General features: G+C 45.2%; 1 protein-coding gene across 1 annotated transcript; it reads right to left on the bottom strand.

Moving 5' to 3' along the window:
• Window positions 1–1,983: 1,983 nt before the first annotated feature.
• On the bottom strand, window positions 1,984–17,261 carry SNX5 (sorting nexin 5). Its single transcript, XM_042051619.1, has 13 exons — window positions 17,158–17,261; window positions 9,990–10,094; window positions 9,396–9,506; window positions 8,714–8,835; window positions 8,264–8,387; window positions 7,547–7,642; window positions 6,561–6,666; window positions 6,406–6,481; window positions 5,523–5,562; window positions 5,322–5,408; window positions 4,078–4,237; window positions 3,267–3,352; window positions 1,984–2,540 (listed from the first exon to the last, which is right to left on the bottom strand). Exons 1-13 carry the CDS (start codon window positions 17,188–17,190, stop codon window positions 2,493–2,495), a joined length of 1,194 nt encoding a protein of 397 aa, XP_041907553.1. The 5' UTR covers window positions 17,191–17,261; the 3' UTR covers window positions 1,984–2,492.
• Between the last annotated feature and the right edge of the window lie 235 nt (window positions 17,262–17,496).

Below are 17,496 nucleotides of genomic sequence, written 5' to 3'. Positions count from 1 at the left end.
CCTCTGCCCTCATTCAAATAGAGGAGAACAACTTACATGTGCAGTGTGTGGCTTTTCACAGCAGTTACCATCACGGTGATAAGGCCTGTGCCTGCTCTCAAAAGCCAATTTTTAACTTATGAACTAGAGGAACAAGCTCATAAAGCTAAAGTTAACCCACTTTACAGATGGGATCAGTAAATGTACATTAGTCAATCCTTGTTTGGGACATCTATGAAACTCTGCTCTCATCCTCCCCAAATTAGATCCCAGCAATATTTCTAAAAAACTTATTTTCATATTGATGACAACCTGCCTTATCACACTGATTTGCCCAAGCTGATCTTCATTCTGCTAAGGCTTTATTCAAGGCCCTGCTGTAAGAAAAACCAGGTCCAGTGATGTAGCACGTGTTAAAGGAATATTTCTGTCCTTCCTTATGAGCAGGCTGCCTACATACACAGCTAATTTCTCTCATGTATCAACATCTGTCCAGATACCAAGTAAGAAACTGGGGAATGCAGCAGCCTTTTCAGGACTTCATCTCAACTCAGCCTGAGGGGAAACGTGGGAGGAGGTTAGAGCCTGCCACCCACTGGCCTCCAGAGGCGTGAGCTGTGCTCTGGCTTATTTTCCAAGTCACCACGTTGAAGCTGACTGCGATGCACTCTGCTGGCAGCAGCTGACACACAGCAGCTTCCTCCAGAGCAACAGTGGCATTGGCAGAGACTGCTTTACAGCTTTCTTGCAGCTATTGTAAATTAACTGTAACTAAAATAACTGCAGCATCAGTCTAAAGCCATAATTACAGCCACTCGAAGAGTTTTGCATACTTTCAATCTGTTCACATTAGTATCTTGACTGGGATTAAGGTATGTCAAGAATTTAGAGTGCCAACCACACAAGAACAAAGATCTTGTGGAAAAGCTCTAAAAGGGTATTTGAAACAGAAAAAGGGTCTCTCACTCAGCTTCGAACACACAGCGACAGGCAGTGCATGAAATCTACCATAGTCTGGAGTTGGGACATGAAGTGTTGCTTGCCATGGCAAAAACAACTGCACCCTTTCTCTAGAGAAAGCCAAAGCTTTGCCAGTCCAGTTTGGGACTACTAATGGCCCCAGGACAAGTGGCAAGGAGCTTAAATCTGTCCAGAAAGCATCACTGTCACCTATCAGCTACATAGAGGCCACATGTGCACAATGGGCTTATGACAAGCAACCACAGGTTAAAACTATTCCTGTCAAACAAAGGAAAAAGGAATTCAGACATTTTTCAGCTACTCTGCTGCAGGTGTGGCTGGCAAAAGCTGCTCAGTTTTCATGGGGAAGGAAAAGCAGTAGGTCATAGGAAAGTAAACCCATAGAAACTGCCACTGAGCTGCCTATTCTCAGAGCTTCTCTGGTTGAAGCTGCTTCAGGCAGTCTGCCCAGAGCACAGCCACAGAGCCTACTTTGAGCATGATTAGAAGTTTAGTCACATGAAATTAAGCAAGGCTGAGACATTCATCTTACCCAAAAAGCTGCCTTTAGGAGGATCTGACTCACTGACCTGTATCCATATGTGCCCACTGATAGCAAACTGTCCAGTGATGGCCCTGGGGTTTATGGGCTGAGCCACCTCAGCTGTGGCAGTGTGAGCCCAGCCAGCCATGCAAAGTTTCAGGAGGTTTATACCTCACAGAAGATTGTCCAGGCCTGTGCTTCCAGAAGCCCTGAAGATTTAAACAGCCTCTTGTTGCTAGTAGGAGGTGTAAAATTACTTTATAATGCTGTATGTGCAGCATAGTGGAAGAAAAAGTTGCAGACAGCCATGCAAACAGCAAAATGACTTGAAGTCCACGCATTTCATTTCAACACCCATTCCAAGAACAATCCTCTTGAGCCAAATATTTCTCTCTACTGCTCTGAAGAGCTCCAGGTAATGAGTAATTCATGATAGTTCTGTGTCTGAAGCCTCTTTGTCACTTTACATCCCACACAAATTCTTGCCATACAACAGCCCATTGTGTCAGACATCTTTATTTGCTGTGTTGCCCAAGTGTACAAATAGTGAATGTAGTTATAGAAATTCAAAATATATTGTAGTATAAATCTGTCTGGGAAGTGGAATGCTAAGATATTCACTTTATAAAATTATTACCCTTAAGTCACTCTCACTTGCACGTTTTAAATATATCAGGGTCATGAAGAGACAGATTATGATCCTGCAAAAAAGGAGTTCTCAGTAAACTTTTTCTGCTAGATGAAGTCAGTCAACAGCAAATTAATTTCTTACATTTGACTCATTTTGAGTTATCAGCCAACAGGATGTTAGCTACATCCAGACAATTCATACACAATTCAGCTCCCATTTATACCAATAAAGTCAATGTATCACTACCAACATTTTTAAGTATTAGTGAAACAATCTCAGTGACAATATTTATTTTAAGATAATGAAGTCAAGCCAGTAAGTTGCCCCTGGCCATTGAGTGCAATTGATGCTTTTGTCACATTTTCAGAGTAAGACTCCTCAGTTCTTGAACAAGTCAATACAGCTCTGCAGGAGAGACACATTGTTCTGCAAAGGAAGAGAATTAGTTTCAGATGAGGATGACTGATAATTCAAATCCTGCCTTTCACAACAACGCAGCTTCCCAAATAGTGGGTCCATCACAGGATTTTGTAGCCTATGCCAATGCTAAAGATCTCCTACTGCAAAGACAAACACTCAGTTGGTAAAGAACCAAAACCAGATCATACAGTCTGCCTCTTCCTGCAGGCCTGCAACCATGACTCAGTTTGTGGTAAGGAGAAGGGCAGGAGACAACAGGAAGCTTTTAAAGAGGGCCAAACTGAGCAGTGTTGTCAAGGCCTTTGTGTCACATTCCAGTTCAGCACTGAAGCAGCTGCCTGTGGTAAAGTCCAGTATTCTCAGGGAGTGGGACATTAGACTTCCCTTCTTTAAAAGGGGCTGAGGATGCACAGTTACCGCTTTGTTCTTTACACTAAGTTAACAGACCCTTCAGGCCTGCCTAGCAAAGCTTGGCAGAGGCTGCTACAAAGCCAGTGTCCCCTCTGCTGACAAGCCAAGCAACAAGGATTGACAGCCTGATCACAAACTGCAGGATGTGCTCTTGTCACAGCACTCAGGAGCACTGGAAGCAGCAGCTGCCTCTAGACACAGTCGGGGTCAAGCCCCACAGATGAGGCTGCCTGATGGGAAGTCAGGTGACCCAGCAAATCCTCCCAGTTACACAATACTCACTTCTCTCAACCCATGCCTGTTAAATTCCAGAGAACACACCTTTGCATGTTTTATTTCCAGTTCTGCCATTTCAATTAAATTTTTGCGGAATGCTGCTATTCTCTTCTGTTTGAAGCTCATCAGTTCTGTAGAGAAGGAAAAAAACAAAGATAAGAGAGAGATACAAAGTGTGACAGGTTTCAGTAATGTCCTTATGTTTCAGGAGTTGTACAGCTCAAATTACAGTATTTTTTCAAAAAAAATTGTTCAAGAGTTAGTCTTGCTGTTTCTAGACAGAGATGCAGTCATCACATGACAGCCTGAGACAGAAAAGCTTCGTAGGAAGACAGCTGGAATAAAACAAAAAAAGCCACACAAACTCTGTGAGAACACAGAACATTTAAAAGCCAGATACACTAAAGGAGCAGCATGTATACCGTGCAAGCATGTTTCCTCTGCTTTATATTGTCCAAATATATATATACACACACACATACACTTCTACTAAGAACCAGTGTTTGAAACTCTGTATAAGGCACTCAGCTGCACTGGGACAGAGCAAAAGCCTGTTTGCACAGTTCTGACTGAGATAATTAGTTACCTTCTACTACCTAAGTAGTTACATTCACATGGAGGCTGAGTTCAGTCCAGAAAGCAAATACTAGGAATAAGGTTGGTGTAGTACTGACACTGCTCTTCTACAGAGAATTGTTTTTAAAAATGTTTAGCTGCATTAGTTTTACAGGCACCTATACTGTCCTTGGGATGTCCAGGCTATTTGTTCAGGAGCCTTCAGTAGCTGAAGGTGAGATGGAGACCTCGACTGCATTAAGCTCTCCTTTAAGCGTAAGTACAGCAAAGCCTGTTTTACCTTGTTTTGCAGATTCTGAAATCTTTTCAAACTTCTGACAGCACTCCTGTTGATGTGCCTCAGCCAGCTTGACGTCCTTGCTCTTTAGTCTGGCTTTGTCTAGAGCTTTGTTCGAGTTCTCATAGTCGACTAGAGCCCTGGTTCGTCTGTACAAAAGATCCTGAATAGACAGAAATAGCACAGCAGAGCCTTAGCAGGACTACTTCCCAAACTGAGGTTACAACTACCTTAGCAGCAAGAGGTTTCACTTCTTCCAGCACCAGATTCTGCTTTTTCCAACAAGCTATTACAGCCTGCTCTTGGCATAGCAATAGGAGCCTTTCACAGTGCAGCACTGCATTTTCAGGACAGCCACTTACACCTTAGTGAAGGAAGTCTAAGAGCTGCTATAGGCATAATTTCTTCCCTTAAAGTAGTTTATCCTGCTGTAAGGTGGATCTCTCCACTAAGGAGGAAAAGCACTTTCTGAATTCCCTCAGTCTACTTCCAACAGACATTTAATTCACTGGAGATCTGACAGTTTGACTGAAGTACTGCACTAACCTAAACAGGAGAAGTAGTACAAGTCTCTGAGCCAATCCCTTTCTAATCTAGCAGGAATATAGTTGTGGTGTCTAAATAACAGTACATCACACTGAGGGAGGCTGTAGTGGATGTTCTAGGGCACCTGACATCACTGGTAGGACTCTAGATGAAGAGGCCCTGTAGGTTATACCTAGATACCTTTTTTCAGCACAGTCACCCCCCTGTCAAATCAAGAGATTAGAAGAGTTGCCAGCAAGGCTTTTGCAGTCACATCAATCTACCAAAACCCTCTTGGAAGTCCAGGCTCCAATAACCCTCACAAGTTACCACATATTTGTGCTAAGGTACTCTAAAAATCCTGAAGTCAATCCCAACTACTAATTAGTCATCATTGATTTTATTGGCAAGCCCATGAGTACTCAGGCAGGGGACAGGGAAGAAACTGCTGCAGACTTAAATTCAGTTTGCTCTAACTTACAGAAATTTAAAGAGTTCTTCCACTTTACATGCCAAAGAAAAATTGGTCCAAGGTCTTCTCTAAGTGGCTGGGCTCCAGCTAGCTAATATATAGCTTCTATATTCTGCTGTGGTTTAAGAGTATCAGGTTTCTTACACAAAACAAGGGTCCACTTTCCTGTCTTCTTAAAGCACAAAGAACACCATGAGTGAGTCATGCTGCCCATAACAAAACTAAGCTTCAAAAAGAAAACTGTTCTCACCTTAGCAGCTTCTATATTGAGCATGTAGTACCTCAACAGTTCAGAGAGCTTTAAGTCTTCATCAGATGAAACTCTACTCTCTACCTTCTGCAAATGGAAAAAAAAAAAAAAATCAGATAGTTGGTGTGTAACAGAGAACAGCAACACCCAGAGTCAGAGATTCTTCTCCCCCACACCCACCCCCAGCAAAGATTCTCTTACCCTGAGTTTCTCAAAGAGCTCTGCAACTTTCAACAAGTACCTAGTGAGAGAAAAAAAAAAATGCATAAGTAAGTTTGAGATACTTCTTAGTCTGATAAATGCCAGGATCATCTGGCAGGAAAACAGAAAGCCGAAGGCTGGAGTTTACTCCTGTATACAGACCCAAACAAGGGCTCAAAATAAATTCATTTAGGCAAAGACCTGGAAAAAAGGTTCAATGTGCTGGATTGCGGCCTACCAGAGAAGTACAGCTTAGCAGCTCAACACCATTTAATGTAACAATGCTGATCTCCAGAACATAAAGGTCTTGTGGAGAATATCCCTGCTGCTATCCAAGAGGGATAAGCTGACTTGTTTGTTCAGCTATACACTCTGTTTTAACAAGGTCTTGGTAAATTGATAGCAAAGTCAAAAAGTGGAAGAAGTCACCTCAGAAAAGGTGACTGGGTTTCCCCAGCTTAAAAATCCCCTGCTATTCTGGAAGTGCAAAGGTCCAGAAGATGGTACAGACCTAGCATAAGCTGACCTAGTGCAGTTATATTTAACAGCACAGTAGAACACACATGCATAAACCCTTTCTTCAAGGGTCTCTAGCAGTTTGTGACCTGAAGAGAAGCAAGGAGATTTCTGTTTATAAGTGTCGATGACCAGCACAAGTAACCTCTAGGACACAACAGGCAAGAGATCAACTAGTTCAGAGTTAGGTGCAATTGATAACATCAGGTCTGCCACAGCAGGAGTACCAGAGGAAGGAAAGTTTTAATGCCACTTGCTTGTAATTCAAGAAACTCAAACCACCTATGACTCAATCCTCTGGATTTTACAGAAGAAACTTGGTATTGCCAGACTCAGGATGTGTTTATGAGCAGTTAGAATTGCTTACTTTTTGATAATTGTAGGCTCTTCTAATGCCAGGCTGTTCAAACAAGCTGAAGTATAAATATAGTCATCTGCAACATCTGCAAGAACAAGACAAGGTTTTCAGGCTGAAATCAGCAAAACTGCATGATCTTTTGAAAGGGCTTTGAAAAGATTCACTTTTATGAGATCTTGTCATCTTATCTGCTTTTGCACATGCATCCTTGATTCTGTTGTAGTAGTTCACAAGAAAAGTCTTCTCTTGCTCAAAAAAATCTTCTACTTCCTGAAAAAGAATATGACCTGTTAAGTCAAGAACTGCAGAATACAACCTCTTCCCTATTTTGGGAAGGGCCAAAGAAACAAACATAACCTGGGCCTGAGCATGAGGCCCACCAGTCCTCATTGAAAAAATGTTCAAGACCAGATGTGAGGCAAGGGTTTGACAAACCAAGCCACCTGCCAAGCTTCTTTCTCACTACGCAGGGAAGATGAAGTTGACACTCAAATACTGATGCAGGTTGTCTGAAGCAGCCAGTAAGTTGGTATGGGACAACCCTCAGGACTCCCAGCTGCTGGAAATTTATTTCCTAAGCCTGCTGCAACACTCTAGCTAAGGGCTAAGCAGTTTACAAGGTTGTTTCTCATCCACACCAAACATGATACATATTGTAATGTTTCATGACGCTGTGGATAGAACAACAAGCTTATTGGGAAGTGTTGCCGTGGCAACATGATAAAAGCTGGAGCAAGACCAGTTACAGGAGTCTTTAGTATTTGATCTTGTCTAGCATAAGCAGAAACCCATCAATCATGTCTATTCAGAGCTCCAAAGCAGACAAAATCCACACGCCCATTTCCTGAAGCTATAATTTCTTCCTCTCCACCAGTGTCAGGTATTAAAGCAACTCTTCTGCATCCAGAAACTTTGTTAAATTATAAATTTAACAGCCTAAAGCTCCAGTGTCTTATTTCTATAGAAGTCAAAATTAATACAGGCTCCTCCCCTCAAGTTGGGAGAGCACTAACAAGGCAGGTTAATGTCAGTAGCACATGCACATGCACAGCACATGCACAGCAAGCCTGAAGCAGACAGGGGTAACTTCCTTGGAGCAGGAAGCAAGAAACAATCAAGATTAGGGTAAGAGACAAAGCAACAACCTTACCTTGACTCCAGAGAAGAGGACCTCATCAGCACTCTTTACTACACTTTTTAAAAAGCCACCAAACATCTCTTTAGTGTTTTTCCTCCGAACACTCAGCTGTAATAGAGAGGCCAAATCAGATTTAAAGTTATACCCAGAGAGGAAAAAACAGTGACTGTTTTGTCACTTGCAAGGTAGTAACATCCTTTATATCTAGCACGTGTCAGAGCAGGGTCATTTCCAAGCCCTCCATAACACCCATATAAAAATGTAACATGTAACAAGTGGCTTGGCTACAAGTAGTTCAACTACTCTGTGCCACAGATTTTTCTTATTTCCAGAAACAGTTCAATTTCTCCTTGCATATCTTGGATCAGCATCTATCACTCAATTAGGTGTGACAAAACACATGCAGGACTGACTTTAATACACCTCCATTCCTCCATTTTAGGATCATGCAACACAGCACAGGTACACCTGAGTCATACATGCTCCCAAGATAAAGACATGCAAAGGTGGCTTCCTGAGAAATTTGACAGACTTAGAAACACTGAGATTTATAACAGAAAAGTCTGAAGGTCAGGCTTTCATCCTTCAGTCATCTCATAGAAATACTTGCAAAATCTACTTGCTGATGCTGCAAAGATTCACAGAACATTCTGACTGTGCCCAGCAAAAACAAGAACACTCCTAACAGTTTACCTCACTTGGAAAAGGAAACAAGGAAAAAAGTCTTACATCCTGGTCATACTCCAGGAAAACATGGAAATTGCGATCTTTGCTGAGCACAGGATGAGAAGCAATCCGCTGCAGGAAGATCTCATGTGATGAGACAGTCTTCTTGAAGACAGCAAGGTATTCACTGCAAGGAAACAACAGACTGAGATCCTCCCTTGTACTGCTTTCTTCAATATACAAAGAACTGCTTTAAGTTTATCCCATGAAAATATTCAACTGCAGGCTTCTGAAATAGCCAGCTCGTGATAGTGAAGCTACTTCCAATCTCTTTAGCTAGGAAGTTTTCCAGCTTGAAAGCTGGAAAAGCTGGGCAACTCCTCAGCTCCAGGATTTTCAAGACACCCTTCAAAACAAGGGTTTTGAACTCAAGATCATTTATCACCAAATGAGGCTGCTCTCCCAGGAGGCTTCTCTAAATGCAGCTTTTGGCAGTAGACCCATTTTACTTACGCTTCCAGCTCTTGCTTCATTTTGGCAAACTCTTCTTTTGTCATAGACACTTCTCCTTCCCCCAGCTTCTGCATCTTCTCTCTGGGACCATCAAAGTCAGGCTTTGAAGGTGCTGGAGGTATCTAGGCAAGGAATTGGTTAGTCATGGATATTAGCAAATAAAGTCTTCCAAGATTACTTCTAGCCTTCTCTGGAAGAAGGCTCTTTTGCCTGGTCACGGGAAAGTGTGGTAAAGAGCGCATGACCCAGGAATTCTAGAGGCACACTGACATTTTTGTGTTATCCCTGCTTTGTGTTACCCCTGTCCCACAAGGAAAACCAACCCGGAGAAACAGTTTCTGTAATCCACCCCACAGCCAGCCACCTCCTAAGGAATCATGATAGGAAGGAAAGACCACATTTAATAGATTATTTCAGTGTGCCATCTTCAGGCAGATATTAATACCACCGCAGAGTCAAGGACTCTCAAAGCATCTTTTGCTGCTCTAAGCTATATGGAACATGGACATAAATGCCATACCGCTCAAGATGTTTAGGGAATTAAGGCAACAGGAGGCATAGGGAACACCCAAGTCACAAAACACCAGTAACACTGGTAAAACATATTTCATGCCCTTATTAGTAGGCACTTTAGATTGCTAAAGTTTTTCAGCTAGAATCACAGTCTTCAGGAAGTACTTACAATGAGTCCTGCATACTCTTCAGTTTCAGTGAGCGTATCATGTAACCACACAAAGTCTTCATGCTGCCTTGTAACTGAAAACTCAGGGCTTTGAAAAGCTGGCAGTGTAGTCTGGAAGAGAATATATAGAAGCCCCACTGTTTTATAAATCAGTGCTTTTAGAAACATTTCTGTCCATTTCCAAAGGAAGCTATTCTGCTTAGTAAGAGCCTTGCCCACTCCCTTTTAGCTGAGTTGGCACTTATTCAACAGTACCACTAAGGAGACTGTTGGAAAAAAAAGTACTGTTTTAATGCAGTTTGTTTTGTGACATTTCACAGTAGCTCATTTCCTACCCCCCAGCCTTCTGGCATCTAGCTAGGATTTCTTAGCAAAGCCAACCTAACCATCAGCTACTTGTCTCTGTTTAGAGTGTTCAAATCCTAGGAAATCTGAAGTTTCTGTATATATACATACACACACATCCTCAGGCCACCTTTAAGTGGAAAATCTCCATCTAATTAGATTTTCTTCATTGCCAAGCCCATCTTTGCAGGTATGTGTACTGCAAATACACCTGTTACTTGCACAGCCTCTTTTTGCCTGTGACCTTACCTTAGTGTGCACAGTGAACTTCACTCTGTCCTTTTCACTTAGGGCATCGGGGATATCAATTTGGAGAGAAGGATCAACATTCAGGTCTACAGATACAGACCTCAGCTGCAAGAGAATTCACAGAATAATCCTTGATCAAGCATCAAGTAGGTTTAGTGAAGTTCATTGATCATCAGTCGTGAACAAGAACCACACTGCACTATACCCCTGCCTTCAGGTACATCCCATATGACCAGAATTGCTTTCCCAGTGCTTCAAAGAGCCTTAAACTGAGCCAGCATCTTCCTTTGGGGGCTTATTTCTTCATTCATTCCAAGAGCCTAGACCCAGAACATCATTTCAAGCATACTTAAACTTTTAAAGAGCAGTGGAATAGCTTTCTCAGTTGAAGATCCTCCAGCTTACACATGAAGAGTGTCTTCTGAGAGGCCCTCCCTTGAGTGCTGCAGCCCAGCAAATTATTGCTCTTTTCTGCATAAGGGAGAAACCACCAGAGATCAAGGTCACAACACAGGGAATTTGCTGAAGAGCGACTGTATGAGCCAGGAGGAATGCTGAGGTTATCCTTTGGAGATAATTCTGAAGGCCGCCTCAGAAAAGCAGGCTAGAGAACTGCACCAGGACTGCAATCTCACCACTCTGCAGCACAGACCACACCAGCCAGGAGCTTGCTCCTACTACTGCTGTGTACACTAAGTTTCAGCATCCAAGCCCACAGGCAAATGGTGCCAGGATCTGAGCAATCCTATCATATCACAGATGGCTAAATGCTGCCTGAAGCCTCTGTAAAGCTGCCTAAGAACTGTTGATGGGCTGCCGCCTGTTGTAAGGTGAAGCTTTGCTTCCAAATGGCTCTGGAAGCTCCCTCCCCCTAGGCTGGCCATCTGCAGCCCAGACCTGGTATGTGACAAGTCTCTCTGGCTGCCTGCAGAGGACACAGCTGCCAGGACTGGGAGCATTCACCCCTGCCACTGCTCTCCCCTATGGTGAGACTGCCGTGCACAAGTGAGGGATATCCCAACCACTGCACCCTCCAGGCATGATAAAAACACTTCTGTCTGCTGTGTCCTCACTGTTAGCTAGAATTAAAAGGAGATAGGTAACAGATAAAACTTTTTAAGCCTTATGGCTTGCAACATGTTAAGCTTCCTAGAAGATGGGAAGGACAGAAGACTTTTAGCCCATCCTGGGCATTGCCTTGGCAGCAAGCACACTTACAGAGCATGCCCTGGAACACAGTTCCTAGCACTCCCTGGCACTGTTCACATCCAAAAGGACATGGTGGGACTCCAAACTCTACAGGGATTCCAACAGTAATCACTTCCCTCCAGTCACCACTTAGGACATACTGTTATGTTCCCATACAGGCAGGCAATTCTGGTCCTTGCTAGGAAGGCACAGGCCAAACAGAGGTGCATGGTTCAGAGGTCACTGACATGGGTTTGGGCAGAAGCTGCTCCACTCAGGCACTGCAGGAAGGACAGGTAGAAGGCCACCAGTCAGCCATCAGCTTCACTGAGAGCACAGCTCGCTGTTTGTTGCCAAATGAAAGGCAAGTTGGTTGGTGTTTCCCATTTCCCAGCCAGATAACACCACCGGCCAAAGCAGAAAGATGCAGACCCCAGTGTTTTACATCTTGCTTACTTCTATTTGCTGTCCAAACAGGATCAGCAGTGCTAACAATATGAACTGCTGAGTCTGGAAAGTATGATAAGCCAAAGGAAACTGTTTCCTCTCAGCTAAACTAAGGAAAGGATTACACAAAACAGACAGTCCTGAATTTGGGAGCTTTCTTACAAAGTTTTGTGGAGAAAGTAACCCATGATTAGATGCTGTCTGCACACCCCTCCATGCCTAGTAGTTGTCCACAAGAGACAGACAAGCATGAACATAAAGCAGTCCTGCTTGGTCAGGTTAAAGCAGTTAACATGTCACAAGCATGTGTCTCCTGGCACCCTGCACCAACTGCAAGTAGGACCTGGAGCTATATGAAACCAAGGATTGTAAGACCCCTGGTCTGCTGTAGGTCTGTGGAGGTCACTGTGGGCTCCTAACTCCAGGCCAGAGACCTTTAGGATTACACAATCACGGTTCAGACTAAAAAGGGAATATTCACGCTGTCTGACTTCAGGAGGAGGGAGTGCTTTGTTTCCCGACAAAAAGTGCTGGAGCAGCATTTGTCCCCTGAATGGGAAGCAGGAAGCTCCACTCCTCAGCAGAGCTCTATAAAACACTAACTCAGTGAGCACCCACAGCAGGTGTCCCACACCAACCCCTGACCCACACAAGCACCGGCTCTGCAGCACCAATGGCTCCGCACGCAGGACCTTTCGTGCCACCATCTCTGCAACACCCATCCTACAAGCAGGAATGGGGACCACCATGCTTATGGTCACATGAAGGCTGTGCAGAGCAAAGGGATTAAACATCCATCTCCAGACCCCAGGATTGTTCTTTTACCACAGCAGGCATCCAACCCAAGGCTTTCCCAGGTCACCACTCCACCTGAACTCTCTGGCAGCTCCTTCATATCCAGGGGCATTTCTCTGCTAGGATGTCACTGCTTCCTCCCAGGACTCCAAGAAGTAGGGCAAGAGAACTGAAGTTTCCCCATCCAGTCACCAGAAACCAGTCTGTCACTCCATACCCTCAAGGGATATAATCCAAGCTCAGCAGCTGGGAAGGGATTATTCCTTACTTGTAGCAGATACCCAAATAGGTACAGAGGACACACAGAGGGGAAACAGCTGGGCTGGGCTGCAAACTGAAACACTCAGCCAAAGCCAGACAGTACTCTCACCTTCAACTCTCATTTCTCTTTCCCAGAAGCAGCTTCTGGTTAGCCATGACTACAGAAACTGTTGCAGCTTCTCTGACACCTCCCACTTCTAGACTCAAGACTCGTCAGTGACTTTCTTTCAGGATTCCTGGGGTTTCTTGAGGATTCCAACAAAACTACTCCCTGTTCAGCACAGATACTGTCCACCTGTCCAACTTGGAAATTAGAACAAGACAAAGCAGAGCCCTTCACAACAACATAGATATCATATTGGTTAACATTTCTAGGTTTCAGGATGAGAAGATTAAAAATAGATATTACGGTACTGATTAGGACACCATGACAAACACCTGATCTAGAAGCCCAGGAAACATCAGAGATTACTACTGTACCCATTCTAGGTAGAATTTTAGAATTTTGCTTTTTTTTCCATTTGTTAGAGATGCTAGTGGGGAAAAAAAAAAAAAAGCTGGATCACTTAAGTACAATGGTGTGATGACCATCAGCTACCCAGACTTCTGCCTGACAGACATTACATTTCTGATCAGGCCTCACCCAAATGCAAACACATCTTGATGCTTGCAGGCACCCAGTGGAAGGAAATGCCCTCAACCACTGAAGTCTCTTAGTTCTGGTGAGAGGCCTGAGCTGCTGCTTTTACAGTTCCACCCTTTGCAGTTTTAGCATCAGCTCTGGATGACTCGGTGTCACTTCTGCATTCTAACAAAAGAATCTGCCAGTGCAAGCAACTGTGTACAACTTCTGACTGCTAGTGAAATATGTATTTGTTCTCAAAGACAGATTAATCCAGGGGTTTTCCACATAGCCAGGCTCTTGGAAGCAGCAAGGAGCCCTTCCACAAGGGCTCACATGTCAAAGCTTTCTGCTTATTGTCAGCTACCTTTTAAAAACCCTCTCCCCTTACTGATCACCTCCCTGCTGTCATTCAAGCAACAGCCCACAAACAAGACTTCAGTAGTAATTACCTCTGCCACTGCCTAGAATCCATTACTTTTTACAGGGCAGGATTTCTAATTAAAGCTGCTTAGGTGCCCTCAGGAGACCACTAAAAGATCATGATGTTTTCTGATGTTATACAGAGCCCTCCATTCCAGAGGGCCTTGTTTTGACACCCAGGAGTTAACCAGCAGAGAATCTGGCCAGCAGATAGCAGCAGCATTAGCTGCTGGAACTATATTTTAGTCATATTCAGCACAAACAGCTTAAGCTTCCTTTTAATCAGGATGCTAAAAGGACATCTGGAAGTGCACTGCAGGCATGCAGCACTACAGAGCCAACAGAGCACATGTGAAGTTTGGATCTTGCAGCCTTTGTGGCAGGTTTGCTGTTACCACTCTGACACTGAGCTGAACAGTCCTGAAGTGGTCTGGTTACACACAGCCAGGAAAATTGAACCAGGGCTTACTTATGCTATAGAAAATGCTTCCCCAAATTTGTGACTTTGGACTGGAGAGCTCCAGTGATGCAAAGGTTTAATTATTTTGCTTAAAACACAGATAAAGAGGGAATAACAGCTCGATGTAATCACACTGAAATGGCATTCCTCAGCAAGTGCAGTGCTTGCCAAGGAAGCAGAAGGCCCAGAGCACCTGTTGCCTCTGGCTGTGCAATAAACTGGCCCTCTCCTGCCAGAGGGATCTCTGCATCGCTCTCTGCAGAAACCAGCAGGTCACACCCCTCCTGACAGAGGGAAGGACACTATAAACATTCAAGGATGCCATATTCCAAGCAAAAACTTCACTGGCTCACCCTGTACCACCAGCAGCACACAGGACACCTCCACCCAAGCCACAGCTTCTTCCTCAGTTCGAGGAGTCAAGCAGGAGCTTTGGCCATGCAGGGCAATCCCCCTGTGTGCCTGCAGAGCACAGTCTGGGGCTGAGCACTCCTGGCCCCGCTCAAATGGAAATTGTGCGGCAGCAGCAAACCCCCAGGCCACAATCAGCATCCCCAAGAATGCTTTCCTGACCTCCTACAGTGAGGCCAGAGCTGGTGGCAGGGAGCCTCAGGAATACAGCAGCCTCACCATGCTGGCTTCACCTTCCATTAGCCCAAACTGCTGGGCCAGCATCGTGGAGGCTGCATGTCCTTGAGAGTGTGTTATCCCTATCCAGGAGCTGTCACCTTGCTAGCAGCTCACCTCCCCACTTGATTTCAGGCCCAGCAGCATGCAGAAGCAGGTTTTTTGCTAAGCACAGGCAAGATCCAGTGTGGCCTCATTCCTTCCAGAACATGCAGCAGAATTTGTCCAGCAGAGAATCACCATTTGTGAGCGATAACAGCAAGTCCCAGGCCATGACACAACATTTTGTCTTCTACTGATTGCTTTGAGAAAGAGGGGCTACAATACATGCTGTCAGGATTTTGATCTAGAACACTTTAACTGCAGACTGAAGCCTTAAAATACCATGAAGTCACTGATATTAAGAAATACCAAGGTATTTACTCAAATAGCTTGGAAGCCCCACTACTCACTTCAAATTCTGAAGTGCCTTTTCCTCCCCCATGACAGATTAAACCTTGTTTTCCACTGCACTTCCAATCACCCTTATCCTACCCTCCCTTCCTCTTCCTACATATCCTGATCCTCTCCTGCTTTGCCACCTCAGGGTCAGTTTTTAGTTTATACTTAACAGTGACTCCTATTTAAGTTAATGCCTAATGAAGTTTCCCTTACAGGCACGGGTTTTATCTACTGGTCACACACCAGTCCCATGTTGTTGTTTCTTTGCCTGAACAGGAACAGACAAGATAGGAGCATTTCTATCCTCCCCGGTGCTGCTGGAATCCCAAGACAGCCCTACAACCTAAAACAAGCTAATCTTTGTCCATTGAGCATCAGAGTTTAAAGCTACTCCAGCCCCCACCACGAGAATGCTTTCCCCTCCCCCCGATATTCCTGTCTGAGTTAGAAAGGCACATAAACACTCAAAAGTTACCAATTGCTGCAAGAGAGTTGATGTTTGACCTTCCACTCCACCCCTCACCTGCAGATCCTGCAGGCCTGTAAAGACTCAGTATTCTCCAAGGGCAGACACTTTAACACAAAGAGTTTCACATGCAGCAGAAAAGACTTAAAGCACTGGCCAGCTCACAGCAAGCTACTAGAAAATGCTTCTTCTACAAACTTCTGCCTGTCCTACTGACTCAGGATTGTTTCAAAACAAGATTCATATGGAAGAGAAGCAGAAAAAATGAAATTATCCAGAAGACGTTAATAAAAGCTGGTGTATTTCTTGCCTCAGCTAATATGCATGCTCCAAAAAGCTGGCGAAAACAGAGACTGAAGAGACTTTCAGCACACCTAACAGCTTAAAACAAAGTCACCTTCCTGCCAGTGAAGCTTAGCTACAATGCAAAAACCACATGCAGATGTGACAACATGAAAGGCAAATAGGCAACTTGCTGACTCTTCCAGGGCTGCCTTGCCTCCTTTTCAAGGTGTGTTGAGGGTAGTTATTAAACCTTATTAAGAGCAAAAGTTAACCCAGTCAGCTTGTCCAGTAGAAGAGATAATTCCAATCACTGTCTACACTACATAAACATTAATTCACAAAGTTCCTGTTTCAGCATTTTACTTGCATTTCCTCTGAGAAGTTGAGAGTCTTCACATTAGGAAACACCCTGTGCTGCTTCAAAGGGAAGACATGAAGCTCCTTGGCACTTACAGCTTCAACACTTCTCCGGACAAAGGAAACCCAAGCGAGCTGCTGATGTGACAACCAAGGGAAAGGGGCACCGCAGGTGAAGTAACAGCTGACAGCCTAATTAACCCAGAGCACACCGCCAGGAAGGCCGATCACTGACACGCAGGGCAGCTGACCCACTGAGGAAGAGCAAGTTTAACCCCCCGCAGCACAGTCGCCTACAGCACTTCGCCGGCTGTGCCCAGGGACAGGTCCTGGCGAGCAGGTCCTGCTCCTGCATCACCTGCCAGGCCCAGTTCCCGCAGCTCCAGGGCCCTGGTTATCGCCCTGCTCCTACCTCGGCACAGGAGTGCAACCCGCACTGGCTCACGGCAGCTGCACAGCCCTTCCCTCCTTCCTCCTCCTCCTTCCCACTCGGGCTTTAATCCTCCCCACCCCCCTGTCTTTCCCGGGGCACCTCTCCCTTCAGGCGCTGCTCGCCACGCTCGCCCCGGGCCACCCTGACCCCCCGCCATCAGGAGACGTGGGTGCGCCAAAGGCACGAGGACTAAGGCGACTAATGCTTTAAAAACAAACCCTAAACGGAGCAGAAATTAAAAACCTGTCACTGTCCCAGCGCTGCCGGGGGCAGAGGGAGCAGGGAGCTCATTCTCACGCCGCGGGGGCAGCTCGGCTGCGCCCTCACCGCCCGCCCCAGCCAGACCCGGCCCGCCGCCCTCACCTTGTCCTGCGCGTCCCCACGGAGCAGAGCCATATCTCCGGGAGAGGCAACCACCCTCCACCTTTCTCTTTCTCCTCCTCCCCGCCACCTCCTCCCATATAACCCGGGCGGAGCCGCCGCCGCCACACCCCCCGAGGGGCACTCGCCATCTTCGGTGAGGGCAGGGCGCTGTTTGCCTTCATCCAAGATGGCACCACAACGCTTTATTTTTTTTTTTTGGCTTGCATTTAAAGATTCGGGTTCTTTTCCTTATAGCCCTTCAAAGAACACCCAAGAAGCAAGGGGTGGAGCGGGCGCGCCCCTCTTACCACCTTTCGGGGCGCTTCAGCGAAGGGGAAG

This window comes from Corvus kubaryi, unplaced genomic scaffold, assembly GCF_017639235.1.
Source record: "Corvus kubaryi isolate FWS band 111438036 unplaced genomic scaffold, C.kubaryi_AGA036_p1.0 76, whole genome shotgun sequence".
NCBI lineage: Eukaryota > Metazoa > Chordata > Aves > Passeriformes > Corvidae > Corvus > Corvus kubaryi.
This window is presented reverse-complemented; position numbering and strand designations above follow the sequence as displayed.

What these genes read in the sequence shown, in the direction of transcription:
- SNX5 (XM_042051619.1), bottom strand. Translation starts at nt 17,190, where the DNA reads ATGGCTCTGCTCCGTGGGGACGCGCAGGACAAG. An exon ending in GATGACAAGATCTCATAAAA is followed by an intron (nt 6,482 to 6,560) that starts GTGAATCTTTTC and finishes TTGTTCTTGCAG; the next exon opens with ATGTTGCAGATGACTATATT. An exon ending in AGCTCTTTGAGAAACTCAGG is followed by an intron (nt 5,409 to 5,522) that starts GTAAGAGAATCT and finishes TTCCATTTGCAG; the next exon opens with AAGGTAGAGAGTAGAGTTTC.